The sequence below is a fragment of the Tympanuchus pallidicinctus genome, unplaced genomic scaffold (genome assembly GCF_026119805.1).
Source record: "Tympanuchus pallidicinctus isolate F22 unplaced genomic scaffold, pur_lepc_1.0 scaffold5, whole genome shotgun sequence".
Classification (NCBI taxonomy): Eukaryota; Metazoa; Chordata; class Aves; order Galliformes; family Phasianidae; genus Tympanuchus; species Tympanuchus pallidicinctus.
Window position 1 is genome coordinate 52518830 of NW_026294769.1, and position 18791 is coordinate 52537620.

The 18791-nt window shown below is 40.2% G+C and overlaps 1 protein-coding gene across 5 annotated transcripts in view; it reads right to left on the reverse strand.

The window, feature by feature from the left end:
• RUNX1T1 (RUNX1 partner transcriptional co-repressor 1) overlaps window positions 1–18791 on the reverse strand; it is a 109973-nt gene that overhangs the window by 59835 nt on the left and 31347 nt on the right. The window contains exon 1 of one of the 5 annotated variants that reach the window (XM_052703358.1): window positions 16594–16841. The exons of the other annotated variants lie outside the window; for them this stretch is intronic. Coding sequence (XP_052559318.1) covers window positions 16594–16600 — 7 coding nt within the window. The 5' untranslated portion in view covers window positions 16601–16841. Of the gene's footprint in view, window positions 1–16593; window positions 16842–18791 lie in introns of those variants that run through there. 5 annotated transcript variants of the gene reach the window in all.

Below are 18791 nucleotides of genomic sequence, written 5' to 3' on the forward strand. Positions count from 1 at the left end.
ATTCAATACTGACCTTCATGAACCGGTATGACTTCTCATCCACATACATATATGAGCATGTGTGTGCACGTGCACTCACTCATTAAATCAAATTTTACTTAGTTGATTCTGTATATAAAAATACTTATTGTGATATTTCTTTTTACATTTTGCTTTAGAAAAAGATGAAAGAAATAGTCCTCAATTACACTGAAGGGAATGTTAAATGGAGGGGAAACTGCAGGGCAAGAAGTCAGACACCAGAGAGAAACCACTCAGTGCTACAAGTGTAAGAGAAATATTGACAAAGTAAAGAAGCTTGACGCATTTGAACTCTGAATGTTCAATGCGAATGCACTTAACCCTTGGTAACATGGTGAGTTTCTTGTGCATGCTATCCTGCACATTTAACTCTCTCTATACTATGGAAACAAACATATCCTTATCATACAATTGGTGTTCAATCCTGACAACATCCCCCTTGGGTCTACTTGGATATACACGTATTTGCTTTATTGAGAAGAGGAGCCATTTCAATGAGAAAAGAAAGAACAGTCAATGGGAGAAAAGAAATGATGCAGTCAAGCAGAGGATGGTTGACAGGGCAGCACAGTGGTCCAGTTTCATGGGGGAAGACATTTGGGATTCATCCCAAGCAACAGAAGCATTCAGAGGCCATGCAGGTGTCAGGTAAAACAGAAACGGTGGCTGGGAGCAGACTCTGGCTAACAGCAATAGGAAATTGTTCCAGATGACTACTGACCACCAGAGGGAGCCGACATGGTGCCATGAGCAGACAGATTCAGAGATGAAAACTATATATAAATAGTAAGATACTCACAAAGTAGAAAGAAGATACTTAAAGAAACGTTCTTTCTCTTACCATATGAAAGTTAACCTCAACCATACAATACACAAAGGGAAGGTTATGATACCGTGTCTGCATACATCAGTATGTACTCTTCTGCAGTGCAGTGCACGCAGAAATGTTGAACCTTTTCTCTAAATTTTTACCTACCAACACTGTTTCCTAAAAAATAAAAAAATAATTAAAAAAAAAAAGCCTGAATTAAAAGCAAATTTTCAAGTACGACCTCCTACTGCCATGCATCTGTGCTCCAGTCACAGAATCACAAGGTTGGAAACAACCTGCAAGATCATCTTGTCCAACCACCTTCCCATTCCTATTAGTACCACAAGCTACTAACCCATATCTCATAACTCATACACCTGCACCTCTATACACCTCTATATATACACTTAGTCCTGTTTTGAAGATGGCTTTTTACAGGAAATGCCAAACAACTGAAACACAGCAAGGGGCACATCAAACAACTGCATGCCTACAGACACACACAGTGTACAGGTACGGAAACCCAAGTTGGACAACTACAGCCATGCCATAATACATGAATTTGAAAATACTTCACCAAAAGTCAACATCATCTACTTCTTGCATCAAAACACAGAGGGCTGAACAAAACCTGAGGTTTTGGTTGTTGTTTTTTTTTTTAGTTAAACAGGTAAAATGGTGAACAGGGCAGAAATAATAAATACTAGGGCAGCTCATACAGATCTTTATAAAACATCTTTCTTGCTCCAAATGTCTAGTAAGAAAGCAAAATCCCAGTGGCATAACCAGTTCAAAAGCATAGAAAGATACTGACTTCACTGAAACCTCCTGTGAGGACATGTTTCTTTATGGTTTCCACTTGGAATAGATTATGTAAAATTCATCAGTAGTTGCCTAGAAAGCTTTAAACTGTTTTGGATATGTATGAAGGAATAAAAGATCACTGAAGTGCAACAACAATCCAAGGCAAATTCCAAATTATGAAAGGGTGTGTGTGGGCGGGGGGGGGGGGGGGGAAGGAAAATCAGAGTACGTGGATGAAATGCAAAACAGTTAACAAGAATACTTGTTCCCAAATGAATTCCTATCCATTATCTTTTTCATAATTATTGCAACAGAGCAAGTAGCTTCAGTAACTGTGCATACAAATTACCTATTAGAAACTTAACAGGTCATTTCCAAAGGTGATTATGGACTCTGACTTACAGAGCTACTCAATTTTCCACATAATTCTGTTCCAATGCCAACAGCCTACCCAAAATTAAGATAAAACGTGCTTCCATGAGACTATGTGGAAATAAACTTTTAGAAACTAAAACCACCACTGCAGAATGCAAGAAGTGGTGAACACTGCTGGATCAAATGCAGTGGATTTCATAATTGAAATGTTAAAAACTTGCTTTGCCTGTGCTGTGGTATCAGGAGAATGGAAGAAGAGGAGACAGTAATTACACGTTAGAGCTCTTACAGTGCCATATGCTATAATTAAATGATGATGACTGTGCCAGTGAAAAGTCTAAGGTTAGACAGAAGGATAAAAAGCAAAGAAGGTTATTGCAGTGGACATCTGCTGTAGATCACAGTACGAAGAACTGAAAGTGTGAGTCGATAGATATACCTTATCCAGCTCTTAGAGAGTTCTCACAACAGCATGCTCTTCATCACAAAGCTCCTTGTTGGACCCAGTATCTGTTTATTAATAAGTAGCTGTTCATGTTTGCACTATAATCAAACACACAAGAGGTTTCACACTGGAACATTTTGGAAGATGATTCAGAGCCACTATTCAGGGGGAGTTGTAAAGAGCAGGAATTCAGATGTGCAGAGTTTCCTCAGGTGCGCAACCGCATGAGGTACAGAGAAAGACCCGGGCATTCATACTGGGAACGGCTTAGGCACAGTATAAAGAAATTAGCTGAGTAAAATCAGAGTAGGCTCACTTAAAACATTTAGGGAACAAGGTAAGAGCAAGCATACCAAGCTAAAGTAACAAGAGGGAACAGAAGAAATACTAGCTTTCATTCACTTGAAATAGATAAATGAAGAAAACAAAGCTATAAAAATCTTTTATCTTAATAGTTGTAGCAATCTTCATTCTTTTTCAATTGTCATAGCTTGGGCTTGAGTCTGTCTCAATGTCTCAGAAGGAAACAGAGGGAGAAAGGACGAAGAAAATTTGGACAAAAACCAGAAAATTGATTCTGGAAATACGTATGTCATTTTTGTGAGTGAAACAGAACACAGAATTCTGATACTGTTTATCCTTCTCTCAATTTTTCTGGGAACACAAAAAGAGAGATAACAGCAAGCAAAGGTAGCACACCGAGGTATATGGCTTAGTCAGGCCTGGGATCTCATTTATTTGTCTTACTTTTAAAAACAATCTATCTTTTCTTCTTTCTGTCATTTCAAAGGTAGACTTTAAACACATGCTCTGCATCACATTATGTTATACTGGAACAACTCCTAGAAATGCTGAGCTTCACTTGTGATTATTTATACAAAAGCTTTGCTTTCTTTTAAACCACATGTATGTTGTTGGATTGTATCTACTGATGGCTATTTCCAAGCCTTCAACCTGCCATGTCACAGGAGCTGAAGCAAAAGAGTCCAAGCAGAGTTTAGTTGGTCTGTAATGACAGTAAAATCATAAATCTCTGTACTCAAAACCAGCTGCTCCATTCTTAACTCTGATCCCTCCTTTTTTTTCACATTCTAGCCAGTATACAGCTGTAATAAATGTGACTCTTCTCACAAGTCGTGCAGATGTTAACAGTTCTGTAGGACATCAAGAAACATTTCAAGAATCTTGTAAGTGCTGACTAAACTTGCTTGAATTACCCACATTACCTCCTCCACATTCCTATTCAGTAACATTAGCCTTTCTGAATGTATTAAGAAAAAAAAAATAATTAGCATATAAGCCAAGACATTAGTATCTAGGTCTAAATGCACTATCAATAAACAAGGAATGTTCTTAAACCATCAGACAACAGATACTGAGAGAGCGAACAGAAAGCAGTCAATTTGTTCTTTGTCAAGATGACTAATGCATTTTTCATGTCTTATCTATGCAAGAGTGGCTAAACGACTGCCTGAAAATATATATTTATAAAAATCACAGCTGGATGTATTTGAAAGAAAGGATCAGAACTATGGGAAGATCTTTTCTTTTCTAGTGATCAAGTGGATTAACACCAAATTAAAGTGAAGGAGTTCAAAGTGCTACCTAGTCCATTCTGATTAAAGTTGTATTAGCATCACATTCACACACTTTAAAGATTAAGCTAAAGCCTCAAACCACAGCCAGCTCTGGGCAGGAGCCCAGCTGTGCAGGTAGAGGACCAGATACCACACACATTCATTACACAGGTATGCACCACATATACTGCCTTACTATTCTGCCCTCCCAAGTAGCAAGTAGGGTCTATTTTGGGGGGATAGAACTTTCCAAACTTCTGAAGCTGTAGTTTAGCAGCACAGTAACCAAGAGAGGTAATTGGGATGAGTATCCTGAAATTACTCCAGAACCCTGAAAATCCCACATATAATAACATCCTTCACTGTGTGTGTAAACATCACACTTCCAAAACCTACTGGAAGGAGGATTGCTGAGAGTTTCACAATTGCAAGCCATAAAAGGATCACAATCTTTGACACGTTCAGAAACAAAATGTGCATTCAAAGAGGTTTTTAGATTGTCACAAGACAAGCGATGAACGAGAAGACAAGAAGAACAAGAGAGGGAAAAATAGAATGAAAATATGCACACGTTTCCTGCAAGGGGATCAATAGAAAGACCTCAATCCAACAAAGACTTACAAGCTGCTCTGCTTCAGATACCTCGTCTGTTATGGCAGCACGCTCCAAGTTAAAGCCAAACCTTTGAAGAGGCAGGGCGCAAATAATTTGCCATGAAATGCAGAATTCGTAGTATTGTTTGTTCTTAATTTAACAACACAGGCAATCTGAATATAAAGCAGAATTGTAATGTGCTATTTTTAAATGCTTCATGACACTGCTCAGTGTAATTTCATCAAAATGTCATTAAAAAGGACGTTCAGCATTTGGAGATTAGCAAAAAGACAATAGACTCAAAACTTAAAACAGAATTGAATATTAACAGAAGTGACATAATTAACCAGTCCAAAACCTCAACCTGCCTGTAAACTTTCACCACAAAATAAATTTGGAGAAGATAGCAGGGAGAAATGAATTTAAAAGAACAAAAAAAGAAGAAAAATATAAAGAGAGGAGAAGGAAAACCCACACAAGCAAGAGTCCCTCACTGCTGCTATTCCTCTAAGAGCGGAAACGCTCAGCTCAGTCATGGCTTAGAAGGCATAAACATCATTGAAATTCAAAGGCAGCTCTGAGAAAGAGGATGCCTCAATTGGTATGCAAGTGGTGTTTTCTCGCCCTGAATACATTATGAACTTGCAGCATGCTAATATGCCATGCTATCATAAGCACCAGATGGAACAGTAGGCAGTATATGTCCCATCAAACCTCAGGAAGATGTATTAATGTTCCTGCTCTTTTTTTCTCTCCTTCCCCTCCCCCTTCCCCACTACAATCCTTCAGCTGCGTCCCCAGACTGGCACATTTCTCTGCATCAGTCACCTGCTCCTACAGCACCGTTCTCCAGGGCTGCCTCATCTTCCCCAGGTGGTGCCCAGCAGCTTTTCTATCTTTTTTATGGCGGAAGGTAAAGGCCACGAGACGTGTCAGGCTGTGCTTACTGAAGGGTACGGAGTACGGAAGATACCATCATGAGATAAATGATAGATGAAGAAAGACTTTGGGCTTACAGCTAGCACAATTGTTCTAAATTATGTATATAGCACAGCACATATTTCCCCATCCGTACAATTGGTGAAAGAATTGGGGGGTAGGGGCAGCAGGTGAGATTTGCTGTGAAACTCAGTAACTGAGAGGGGAAACTGGATTAAAGGTCTTTGAGCTCATTCCTTCTTCTACCACACCTGAAACCTCTCCAGGTAAGATGCACACAATTAAGCTGACAGTTAGGGGTACGGGTCAAGGTAGCATTTTAAAGCAGTGTATGGAACTTGGCACACATGCAAATTGCTTCTTACTTTTTAAATGAGATTTTTATTTTATTTTATTTTTTACTAGACACCTGACATTGTGACTTTTTTTAATCCAAGAAATACTTGGGCCTGTGTGTACAATTCTCTGTTAAAGAAATAAAGATAGAATGAGACCCTCAAGCCTGAAAAATGTGAGCATCCAAACTACATGCAAAAAGATGGCTGACAAAATGAAAATCAGCTTTTCTCATTTGAAGTTTTAGGATTCAAGTGTTTTTAAACATGTTTGTTTTTCTGAAAGAAATCACATCAGTAAACACTTTGCTAATTTCTGATATTTTAGAAACCACCTGCTGATTTACAAACAGCTCTCACTATGCATATAAATCCATTATTTTCCTAGCAACATTACCCTTCTCATTCTTCTCATTAGTCTAATTCTGCAAAATGCTGAATACTCACAACTCTCACAAACTTTTCTGGGAATTAATGTTGCTTGAAAGCTCTCAAGAGCCAGGCACCTGAGTACCTGCCACACATATAGGAGTTTTTCCAAATACTAAAGGACTGACTGACACCCATCCAATCCCAAATGAAAACAAACATTTCTTTTTTCTATGCTAGTATTTCAAACAAAGCACTTTACAAGCAGAATTCACAAATAACGCATTATTCTAATGTACATAAAGTCCAGATTAATTCTAATGCAAGGATGTTTAGGGACTGTATCAGAAATCAACCTTTTTTTGTTAATTATTTTTTTCTTTTCCTGCAGAAATTGGGATGATTGTTTTCTCTTTTAATATATAGCTTTGAAGGGAAACTTCCTAGATTATGATTTGCACTCTGCAAATAAGTCTATTTAAGACCATTATCCTGCATTATAAAGTAATTTCTGACACCTAAACAGCACTCAATTTAATTACAACATACTGAAACAGTACAGCTGACTCCCAAAGGAACCTGTTTGGATCTGAAGATGATGATATATGCTAGCTGCTGATCATCTTTCATGATCAGATCGGCAATCAACTGTTTTAAAGAACAGTATCAGAACATCTGCATAATCATATTATTTTGTAGCAAAAAGCCTTTCAAAAGCCAGTAGTTGCACACTATGATGTGTGCATATCCCATCCTTAGAAGCAGACGTGTTTAAAATCCAGCAGCTTACTGTAATGACCAAAGGAGACAAAAGAAGGCTTTGATTTTGTTTTAGCAAGCATCAATTTCTGCAGCAGAATTCCCATTGGGTAATTCATCACAGCACGTCTTCTGTATCTGGCGTGGCAAGACAGCAAAAACACTTACAGCCTCCAAAAAAAAAAACACTTGTGACAAAACTATTAAGCATTCCTGGTGATTAAGTAACAGGCGTTCATTCTTTCAAGACTGTCTTGAACCAGTGCCCCAGACAGAACTGTGCAATCATGTTTGCTGCTGTCGGGATGAAATCAAGGCATCATGCTTTTCTGTATTCCTTCAAGAAAAAGCAAGTTATTCAGCAACACCCACAAAGCTCTTCTTGGAGGAACATAAAAGTTAACTAAGGAGAGAAGAGGATATCATTTCTCCTGTGGCTCTGAGAAGGAATGCTGGTCAATATCTGACATGCAGGTACCATTTTTATCTTTAGAGCTTTTACAGCCTCTGGAGAGTGGTTTGAAGCAAAAACTTAAAGGCAGCATAAGCTAAAAAATCCTGTTTCTGTCACTCTCTGAAGATCGAGTATCACTGCTTTCCTTCCTCAAAATGAAAGGAATAGGAAATTACTGCTCAAACAAGTTACATGTCAGAGGATGAAGCCGACATGCAAACCTAGAGCTTATGGCACAGGATGTGGCTCTGTCAGGCCCAGGCAGTCTGCAGAGCACAAGGAACAGCGGTGCCACTGACTACCCTTTGGACAGCAGAGGACTTGATGCACGTGCCCCAAGGACTCTGCTCTCATACCAAGCTCTCAGTGGAAGTTTCATGTTCAGATCCATCACCTGCACAACAGCCATGCTTATTAAATATAGAAAACCCAAATACAAATTTGCTTTTACAAGCACAGAGAATAACAAAAAGAGAGATGTCAGTAAATTAACAAAACAAGAGAAGCGTTCTTCAATATACTTTTCATTTTAACAGATATCAAAATGCTAACAGCATTTGCAGAGAAGTCTTGCTTCTCCATTTCTAAGTTTAAAAAAAAAATGGTCACAGTTATTAATAGGAAGTGAAAAATATGCTCGTAGATAAAAAAAAAAAAAAAAAATCCAAAGGACTTTGCTTTTGTTCCTGAAGATGCAATGCAGTCTTCTAGTGATTTTAAGTGTAAAATAAGTGCTGCCAAGAACTAGCATGAATGAGATTTGGAGAAGCTCCTTGTTTCAGAACCCTGCAATGAGGACTTCCTACTGCTCAGTGGAAGAATGACTGGAGTCAATATGGGCCACTTGAATTCTACAAACCAAGTTTTATTACTGTCCTCCCTCTACCAGCTGAGAAATTAAAAACACCAAGTCCAAATACAGGATCAACTGTTGCAGGGATTGCAGAATTATTCAATGCCAGCATCACTTCACCTTGGTGGACATTCTAATTATGCCCTTTGTTTTGAAGACAAAAATCAAAGTTCCTTTAACAAACATCTTTCAGCCTTCTTTACTGTATTACTAACTCTCCAAGACCTCATCAGCATTTCTCAGGGTGTACCCTCAAAATTACTAACTTTTGGATTCCTTCTCAGAAGAATGGAATTACAGCATCCCTATTTATGAAAGATCTTCTTGTACGTAGTTTAAGAAGTCAAAACCAGTGTACTTGTACTTGAAGTTCCAAGCAAATAAAGTATCTGGGAGAAACAGCAACAGCATCCACAGAAAATTATCTCTTTGAAACTTTGGTTAGTAAACTTTCTCCTAACTAGAACACAACAACTGCATGGAAAGTTAGCAGATATAATTATGCAATCAACAATTATGTGGTGAAATGGACTGGAAAAATAAAATTAAAACAATAAATGTTAATTTGTGTTTGCTAACCACAAATAATGTGTCTGGTGCTCTGGAAGGCACAAAATCCTTTAAAGTAAGATTCTCTTAAAAATTCAAGGAGTGACACTGGGAAATCATGCAAAAGGAAGTCAAAGGAGATGGCAGTCATATGGATTATAAAACAGCTACAGTGAAAATCCAAGATGGTGTATATATGTTTACTGCTCTGGCTTGAAAGCGTCACCAAAACATTTGAATGCACAATTTAGAAGCAAAAATCAAATCGTGGCTGAATTTTTTTTATCATGTAAGTGTGTGCACATTTCCCAAACTACAGTTTTGTGGCAGGAAGACTATTTTTGAGTCATGGGTGTTCCAGTGACTCACAGAACAACACACTGAGAAGCCCGGAATGAAGGGAGAAGGAAGGCCCTCTATCGGCCTCTAAGGAGGATTACTAATCCTGGAGCTCACTCCTTTAACAGGAGCAGAGTAAGACAGTAGAACCAGCATAAAGGAAGAGAATCAAAGACAAGGAGGGACTATAATAGCCTGCACTTGAACTGCGGAAGAGAGATTGGAGAAGTGGGCTACAAGCAAGTAGAGAAGTCCAATAAAGCATTAGAACTGAAAGGGTACAAAGTTAAATCATAGACATGCTTTGGGAATGGCTTGCAGGTGACAGAATACGGGATTAACCCCTAAAAGAGAAAATATGTACCAGTAAGACGAAAAGGGCAACGGACTTCAAAAGCTAAAACACATTCCGTCTTCTTGAATCATCATTTCAAACCTCATTGGAAAGCAGTTAAAAATATGCAAATCCCACTTCCTCAAATCTCAATTCATTAAAGCAAAACCCCTTTCTTAACCAAGAATGATAGAGTCCTGACCCTACACCAAATCTGCATGAACTTACAGCACACTCCAAGGGTTACCAAAATACATTTTTCTTCCTTATTCCTCAGCCTTTTTTCCTAGACGTGATCAGTGCTGATTCCCCTCACTGTTCTGTTGCAACAGCTCTTTCAGTCTTTGTCAGCTCGGTATTGTCAATATGCAAAACTGCTGCAGAGCTCGTTACAGCCTGCTTCCACGTCCATAATGAATGAGAACCATATGAGCAGCGCTCCTAATAACTGCATCCACTGCTTACGACATTTCCTTTTGAACTTCAGAAAGATTTCCTGCCACCTTTGAGTTAAGGCTTTGTATCCATTTAAAGGGAGAGTAAAGTTACAGACACTGGTCCAGAACATATATCCACATTAATACTGAAATAGCTGGATAATTTAAATTAATGTGGATTTGTGGGTACTACTATCCCTCATGAAATTTGTACAAGATGGCCAGATTCAAGACCAAGAAAATTAAGTTATTTTTAAGAAGTAGAAATAAACACACAACGTGTTACGCAACATCACGGAAAAGCTCAAGCAAGGCTGTAGCTTCATGCCATAGGAATTTGGGCAGAGATTTTTAGAAGCTGGATCTTCTCAGTGTCTCTGTGGACATTGCAGCCCTAAGCCAGCTGCAGGAACATCCACTGCCAGGTGCTCTGTGCCTCCAGGACAGACCCAAGAGGTGACTTCCTGGGATGTGCCAGCAGAACTGCACTGCTGGCCATAGACCCTTCTCAGATCCCAAGGTTTCTACCATCTTTTTCTATCAATTTTTTCTGCATTTAGTTCTCTCAGTGAGGCTGCTGCTCCATACAAAACCACTAACTGGTGACAGAGAATAAATTGCTGGGAGGGAAAAAATAGAAAATTTTTAAAAAGAAAAAAAAAAACACAGGACAGAGAAATCCAGCTCCACTCTGTGCAAACACAGCTCCACAAAATACATGGAAGTAAGGAGGTTCACCCTGTTAGCCCGCATTGTGCTCAACAGCCTGCCTCCCCAGCAGTACACAAGGCAAAGTTTACTCAGCAAGCTATAGATCAAGTGATAATGTAGGAATTGGGTTGATAATTAATTCACTGTTGCTGCCCAGAAGCTCAATAATGCTGAAATTTTCTCCCAAAACAGAACAGAGCTGACACCAGAGCCCTTCCTTTTAGTGCAAAGGGGCAAGTACCTCAGGCTGCATTTCCAAAGCAGCTGAAGGGAAATGCCTGGCAGTAGCAGAGGGTAACACACAGGCTGAAGGGGTCTCAGGAGAGCAGCAAGTTTGAGCCTCTCTGCCCAGAGGATCAGATGCCAATAGAATTCTCAACGGCAGTAACGGAAATATCAGCATCTCTCTGGAGAGCCTCCTTCAATGTCCAACCATCCTCACATCCTGGTATCTGCTTCGGACTTTTTCATGGCCTGTTCCTTATGCTGGTTGCTTCTCATCCGATCTCTACAAACCTCTAACGGTCTGACTCCATCCATCTCTTCATCTTCCCATCAGACAGCTCATGAGATGGACAATAACAAGTCAGTTACATTCGAACAGCAGCTGCCTCCACCTCACCAACAGGGAGATTCTGGGAGCTAGGATGCCTTACTCCTGCATTTCATGACACTCAATAATTTGGAGATGCAAGACCCACAGCTTTATTCCCTCCTCTAGAGAAATGTTCATATTCTCACCTTTAGCAGGATGGCAAGTAGAACTGGTTTAAGAGATGAAAAAGATGATTTCTGATTTAATTCAGCCGCCTTTTGACTGGAAGCCTCACTCTAGAAATAAAAGCCATAAATTCAAATCTTCCTTCTGCTTGCACAAGTTTAGGCCTATAGTGTGCTCCTTTGGCAGAAGAAAGCTACCAGCGAGGAGCAGGATCTCTGGGATGGGAATAATCTCTATCTAGTCCCACACATTGCAGAATGCAACGCAGTGCAGACAGCTGAGCTCGTGAAGAGCTGAGCCAGTGAGCACATAGCATTGCTCAGCACAGCAAGGGCTCCATCAGCTTCACAGATTAACCTTGTATAAATGTAGTGATATGGCACTATGCTGAATGAGACTGTCCTCACCAAGAGGCCTGATATGGCAAACCTGTGTCTGAGTACAAGAGAAGATCCAAGTGCTGCTGGGCCTATGGATTTCCCAACTGAATCTCTACTCGCCCCAGCATCACTCAACCCTGTGCTTCATTTGACACCACGCCCTTTTCTGGGAACAGAAAATAAGCCTGCACTTGTGTAGCGACCAGTGTTTCTAAATAGGCATTGGACATTCTCCCAGATTACCTACCAGATCCAACTGTTCAAACAACCCAGATATAGAAATGCTTCCATTGCAGCAAGACACGGGCATGAACTCGGCACTGCTTAACCCTACAGCACTGAGACAGATCTTAGCAGGCACAGATGCAGTTCTCTGTGCTTGGGGAGCTTCAGAGCTGCAACAGCTATGCAGCTGGGATTAGGAGAGAGCTGAGGAGTCCAAAGGCACGCAACTCTGCGTATGCAACTCTGCACTTGGGACTCAACTACTGCTTCAAGTGCAGAAGTCCTCTTTTGCACTTAGCCTTAGTCTGATCTGGTAGTAAAAGACCAAGTTGCAGCTGATTTTGTGTGTACAGTTTGACAACAAAAGGATGCAGCAAACCAACCAGGGAACTGGTAGAGACATGTAATGCTCTCGTAGTGACCACATATCATATCTCCTTGTAGTCTTATGTGAATCAGCTTCTGCATTTACTTCAAATGTGCACATCGCATCATTTTAGAATTTATTTTACCCCAAATTGGTATTCAGGTCTTTTATTAATTAAAAAAAAAAAATGCATATACACAGATCACATTGATTAGCAAGCTATGATGACTATGCCTTAATTGGAAGTTACGTATTACTATGTAGTCTAAAGTCCTCAAACCAAGATGTGGTTGTCACTGTAAGCTGTGCACGCACCAAGGAAAGACCAGCTAAGTAAGGAATCACTAAATCTTCATGGAAAAAGACCATTTGGGATGCCACATAAAAATTATCTATTAATGCTCTTTCAGCAGTACGACCTGCATCCCACAACGCATTCGTTACTTTCCACGCATATGCAGAAAGATGTGGTTCATAGCCCCGTGGGTTGAAATAAGTGCAATAGTGCCATGCAGACTTTGGAATTTATTGCTACCAGAAAGAAAAAAGAAACTTTAATACTTTGAAAAGCAGTCATTATAATGCCATGTCCTGAAACCTACATTGAGTATCTAAGGAACCTCCATGACCCACGGTCCTCCAAAGGAAGGAGCTTTTTGCTGCTATCAGAATCCTAAAGAAGATAAAGACATTATGTAGGATGATTGGAATAATGATGCAAAGCTAATACTAAGACTTAAGTATTTCCAGGCACATTTTCCCTGTTTGGCAGGAAACTTGTTTTATAAGACACAGAATTGTCCTAATATAACAGCATAGCAACTGCAACTTAAAACTGAACAAGTCAGTTAATGGACTGTTAGGAGACTTTTGCTGTATAATAGCATTTAGAAGCATGTATTTAAATAACAGGTGGATAATCCAAATGTTCAGTTACTAGGACACTCACAGTTTTGTCCATGGCAATTTTGTTTCTATTCTTTAAACAAATCATCACTTGCAAGCACTAATGTTAAAACCAGAAAGCCAGTCTAGTACACAGTGGCTATAAATGCCAAATCAATTTTCAGCAGATAATAAAGTTCATGTTTTACAATCAGCAATGCACTGTTTTACTACCCAAAATGTAAGCTAATAATATATAGCTCTGCTAAATGGAAAATGCAGATATGCTGTTAAGAAACAGGCTGGCTGTGAGATGATGGATCATTTCTGCTGGGACCTTCTTAAAGCTATGTGCAAATGTTTTGAAAATATCACATGATGTGGCCATGTGTTAAAAATTACAGCCAGTTAAGTTCTCTGCTAAGAAAAATATGTGGGCAATTTATGAAATGCACTCCAGGATGGAGATATCTTAAGTAAAACCAGATTTTGAAAACAAACCCTTTTTTTTTTTTTTTTTTTTTTTTTTGAAACACGAACTTAAAACAAAAAAAAAAAGTAGCAGCCACATCTGGAGTGCAGAAGTAAAGAAAGGGTGGTCTGACCTAATACCAGGCCATCTTCTGAAAGAACAGCATTATTTCTGGGCTACAATGACTGTGATCACTGATTGTCCTTTTAAGGAAACCATGCTGAACACTGCCATGGGCAATAATAAAGCATTTTGTAGGCCAACATCTGTTCTTTGAAAGTCCTATAAAATGACTGATAGATTTGTAATGTTTCATAAATAAAGTCCGGAATAAACAGTGATATGTATATTTTTAAAAAGAAAACACAGTAATCAAACAAACCGGTATACAGGATTAGATTTGAACACTGTTTCTCCAACGTCAATTATTTAGAGATAAGCAGTTCCTCGAGCCCCCGAACACAAGGACGGCACGGTTAACTCGGTTACCGGAGCTTCCTGTTAACAGGATTAGCTTCCAATGGACTTTTCTGGCAGCAATGCCTTAGCAGAGATCTCGATGGCTTTTACAGTGTTTCATTAGCAAGCCTTTCTGCCCTGGCTTTCAGCGGCGGGTTAGTGAGAAGGTGAGCAGCCAGTCACTATAACAGCAGTAAGAAGGGTTGGCCTTTGAAGAGCAAATGTATTCCGTGTAAAAGTGTTATCGCTACACATAAACCAGAGCCTGCTTTTATTACTTCCTGTTCTTTCTCCAAAATAAGGAGGGCTTTGGATGTCAGAACTACTGTGAAGGGATGCTTCTGAAATCAAGACTTCATACACACACAAAAGGCACTGACATAATATCAGATTACATAAAAATACACATCCTTTTAATCTTCTGTACATAATGTGCTTACTTTTAAAATACAAAATCTGCCCCAGATGGCTAATAATGCCCATTTGAAAAAACCCAACACCACAATATTAAAGGGCTAAAATATGCTGCGAACAGATTGAGAGGCAGTTCATCCTAGAGGAGAGTAAAAAAGTGCAGATGGGTGTCAAAAATAGCCAAGTGTCAGATCTGTTCAAGTATCTCCATTCTGGCACATGCTCCCAGTCACAGCTGTTAGTGTATTCTCTGTATCCAAGTGCAAGGTTTTCTAACACTCGGAGCTGACATTAAAACACACTTCTTGCTTGCTATTGCTCTGAGGGAATGCTGGAAATTAAATGTCTATTCAGTGGTAAAGCTTCACAAGCATCGATAAGGGCACACATACTCGAGTGCAGCGCATGCCATTTTGATTAAAGATACATGAAATTTTAACCAGCAGGTAGATTAAGTAATTTGAATGCCAAAGGCTTAATAGGTTTCTCAAAAACCTCTGCTCTTGGAATTCCAATACTGTTTGCTAATACCCCAAATGATAGACACAAGGATCAAAACTGATGGGATGGTGTCACTTCAGTACAGTTGAATATCTTAATAAAGCACAGATTTAGAAAACTGCACAAGAAGAACAGTCCCATACAAATACAAGGAAAATGTCAGGAGAGCCACATTACGCAGAATGCAGTTTTCCAAATTAATGAATTACCGTGATATTTCTAATGAAGACTGCGTTCCAAGGAACATAATGCATGCAAATCAAATTTTAGGTTTAAAGGGTTAACTTGACCTTTCGTAGTCCTCAGTTGTTATCTATGCAAATTAATTTGCCCATATTTCAACCATATAAATCCTCTTAGCCCTGTGCTTTGAGCAAACAGTGCCCACTTCCTTGTTGCAACCAGGGGATCAGCAAACATACCAGCAGTGGAGTACGACCATGTAGAAAAATCCTAAAAGGAAAACATTCCTCCAACAACTGGCAATACCTACATGCAACTGCGGTTGCAGCAAACTGGCAGATACTGTTTCAAAACACCATCTGCGAGGTGCACAGACTCCCTGTGATCAAGCATAGCCTCTTCTGCCTGTCCTACCCAAATAATCCACACGAACCAGCCAGCTGTAGGCTCGGCGCTGTCTTTTTTTATCGAGACACAGGCTGTTGTAATCAGGCACATGTCTCTGCCCAGTCCTTACCGAAAGGAATAAACAAACAGCACACACCAGATTCAACCCCTCTGCTGCGGTCGATCCTCGCGCAAACCCCTCAGATAAATCACTCCACGGAGAAGCGATGTCTAATTGATAAGTGCTACTGCCGATGAAAACAAGTGATTCTAAGATCCAAGGATAATATTTTCCCGAGGAAACCAATCTATTCAAATTTCCAGCACCACGGCAATTTCTCTCATTCAGCAGATTTTTTCATTGTTTTATTTTGCATTAACATATTTCAGCAATCTGCCCAGTGACAGTTAAGCACCGCAATTTAGGACAATGCCGCAAGAATTCGGTTTGTAAATCTCCCTCACTCCTCCGACACAAACAGCTTTTCAAGGAGATCACTTCAGCTGCGACTGACCTCCCCCGATATAATATCCCCAGACCTGAGGTGCAGCTGACAGTCCCTAAAGCCAACCCGAAACTGCCTTTCTCCCAACCAAAATGACCCCCCATGCAAGGACCCACACCCACAGACACGGCCACTTTCTGCTATTTCCATCCCTTTGCACCGAACCACCCAGTCCTGCTGCAAGTAGCATCTTGGGCAGTTTCCTCACTCGCATTCCCCTCCCCCAAATGCACACACAACAGAACTAGCATCCCCCAAGCACTCCGTCCCTGTATCAGCTTGCAAATCACCATCTATATTAAAAAAAAAAAAAAAAAATCCAACTATCAAAAAACAATTAGCGTTTCCTCATTTGCAAGCAAAAGAGCTGCGATAATTTTAACTCACCAGGCATCCTCGGATAAAATATACCACCCTGTAAATGGCTCTCTCCTCAAAGCAGGCTTATTTCGGGCTCAGTGCCTCCTGTTCTGGAATGAGAGGGGAGACGCGAGCGGGGCCATCGGAGCTGGCTGTGGCAGCGTCGCTGGAGGCAGGATGCTGGGCGCGTGCGTTTGCCAGGCAAAGACAGATGGAGAGCTGACACTCTGGATTGCACTTGGAGCAGAAATGTGAATGATGACAGGAGCACATGTGGCCTTGAACCCAGCCCTGTCTCTTCAGGCAGAACAATGACAGGGATGTGTGTGCAAATTATCACAACCCCGGCTCCCCTCAGCTGACTCCTTTTACTCTACCTTTCACACCAAGTTCCAGATGACCGAAGAATAGAAAGTAAAATGTGGAGTGATAAGCTCAACACTGAATTATTCATTTTTCTTTAAAAGTTAACCCCTTCTCTTGCTGAAAGCAATTAGAGGAAAGCATCGCTTCCGATCGGCTCTCCTCCAAAAGTGGAAACAAATTCATTCTTTATTTTAACAACCATCATTTTGAACTCTGTAGGACTACGTTTGTTTATTTAGCTGGAAACACAAAACGTGCACTGTGACAGAGCAGAGGGTCCCCCCTCCCTTCTCTCTCTTCCCCACACTTTGTTCGTTATTATACTGTTTTACTATGGTGAACAGAGTATCAAAATCACTCCCTTTCTCAGATGCTCAGTAGTATGTGTAAAATAGAACACACTTAGAAAGCAGACCACTTTTATTTTACTATAGTGCTTTTAACCCCCTGGGATTCCTGCATTGATATGTTCCAAACATTCGCAGCTTACTCTACCTTGCATGGTGATCCACGGGGGATGAAAACAAAATCTTCCCCATAAAGCTTTTTCAAAAGCTAAACAATCATGTCCTCCCAATTTCTGATTTTGCACACCCCTTCAATGTTTATCCTTCACATGAAAAACGTATGCCTGGCTAGGTTCAATGCACTCTTCCCTATTAAGCTTTAATGGACACCATGATACATAAAACTACAAGTCTTTGTTATAGTGCTTTATCTAAAGCTGGCTATTTTCCTCTCAGCAGTCCCTCTTTAGTCCTTTGTAAAACATCCTTGCCTCTTAGGAGAAGCACACGCCTGGCTCGCATGCCTTCTGTAGCACGTATAGCCTTGCACAGAATTCCAGGCACGAGGAAAAATATCTTCTTTTTCCAGCTCCCCTCCAATTTAGTGCTTACAAAACCTCCTGTTTTAGTAACGAGCATTTCTCCAGCAATTAGCGCTCACATTCTGGTTCGACTCTGCCTTTCAGTACACAATCAAACCCATATAGGAAACCAGCAATTCTCAGGCAGATCTTCAGAAGCTGCCTTCTTGTCAGCATAAGACTCATCCTTTTGTACTTATTTATGCATCCCTTGATTTTGTGTTATGCCATCTTCTGCCTGTAGTGCAGAGAACAGCCCGGCTTTCAGGCCTTCCTTTTCCTTCCGCTAGCTGCCACAGAGCTGATAAAGATCTACTTAAGAAAGAACACACATACAAAATTAAGGAAAAAATAACAATCCCTCCAACATCCGGCCTGGACTCATGAATATTTCTAACTTAAAACAAATCAGTCACTTCATTTGTTGATGTTTCCACAATTTTTTCAGGGTACCCAAATGCCACTTTGCCTGAACAAGGGGCTCCAAGCACAGCACTAGCAAATTTGGGGGGATGGGAGAAGCAAACATCAGCTCCTTTCACCCTAGTAAATATTCCACAGCCAACAAGGTACCGCATCTCTACTTGAGGGAGGCCCTTCCCTCAAGCTTAACAGATATCCCCCGTAAGAGAAGTTGTGTGCAATGAATTTGTGCACTGGAGAGCCAAAGAGAAACATCTCAATGTGGAAACATTTCCACCAAGAAAGCACTCACGGGGGAGGGCAAGGAAAGAATAACACCGAAGTCCGTGCCACCACCAAGGCCTTGAAAGAATTTAGCATTCTTGTTGTTTTATTATTCGCTGCACTATTTAAAACCAGGCAGTTAGTATTGTATTCTCTGGGCTGTTTTTCTTTTCTTAATGCTGTACTCTACATGAAAGGAAAAACATTTTCACAGTTGGAAATACAATCTTTCATCAACATAGATGCAGCCTGAATCAACTTCAGAGCAGAAAGTAACGTGTCAAAGGTATGACGCATTTTAATA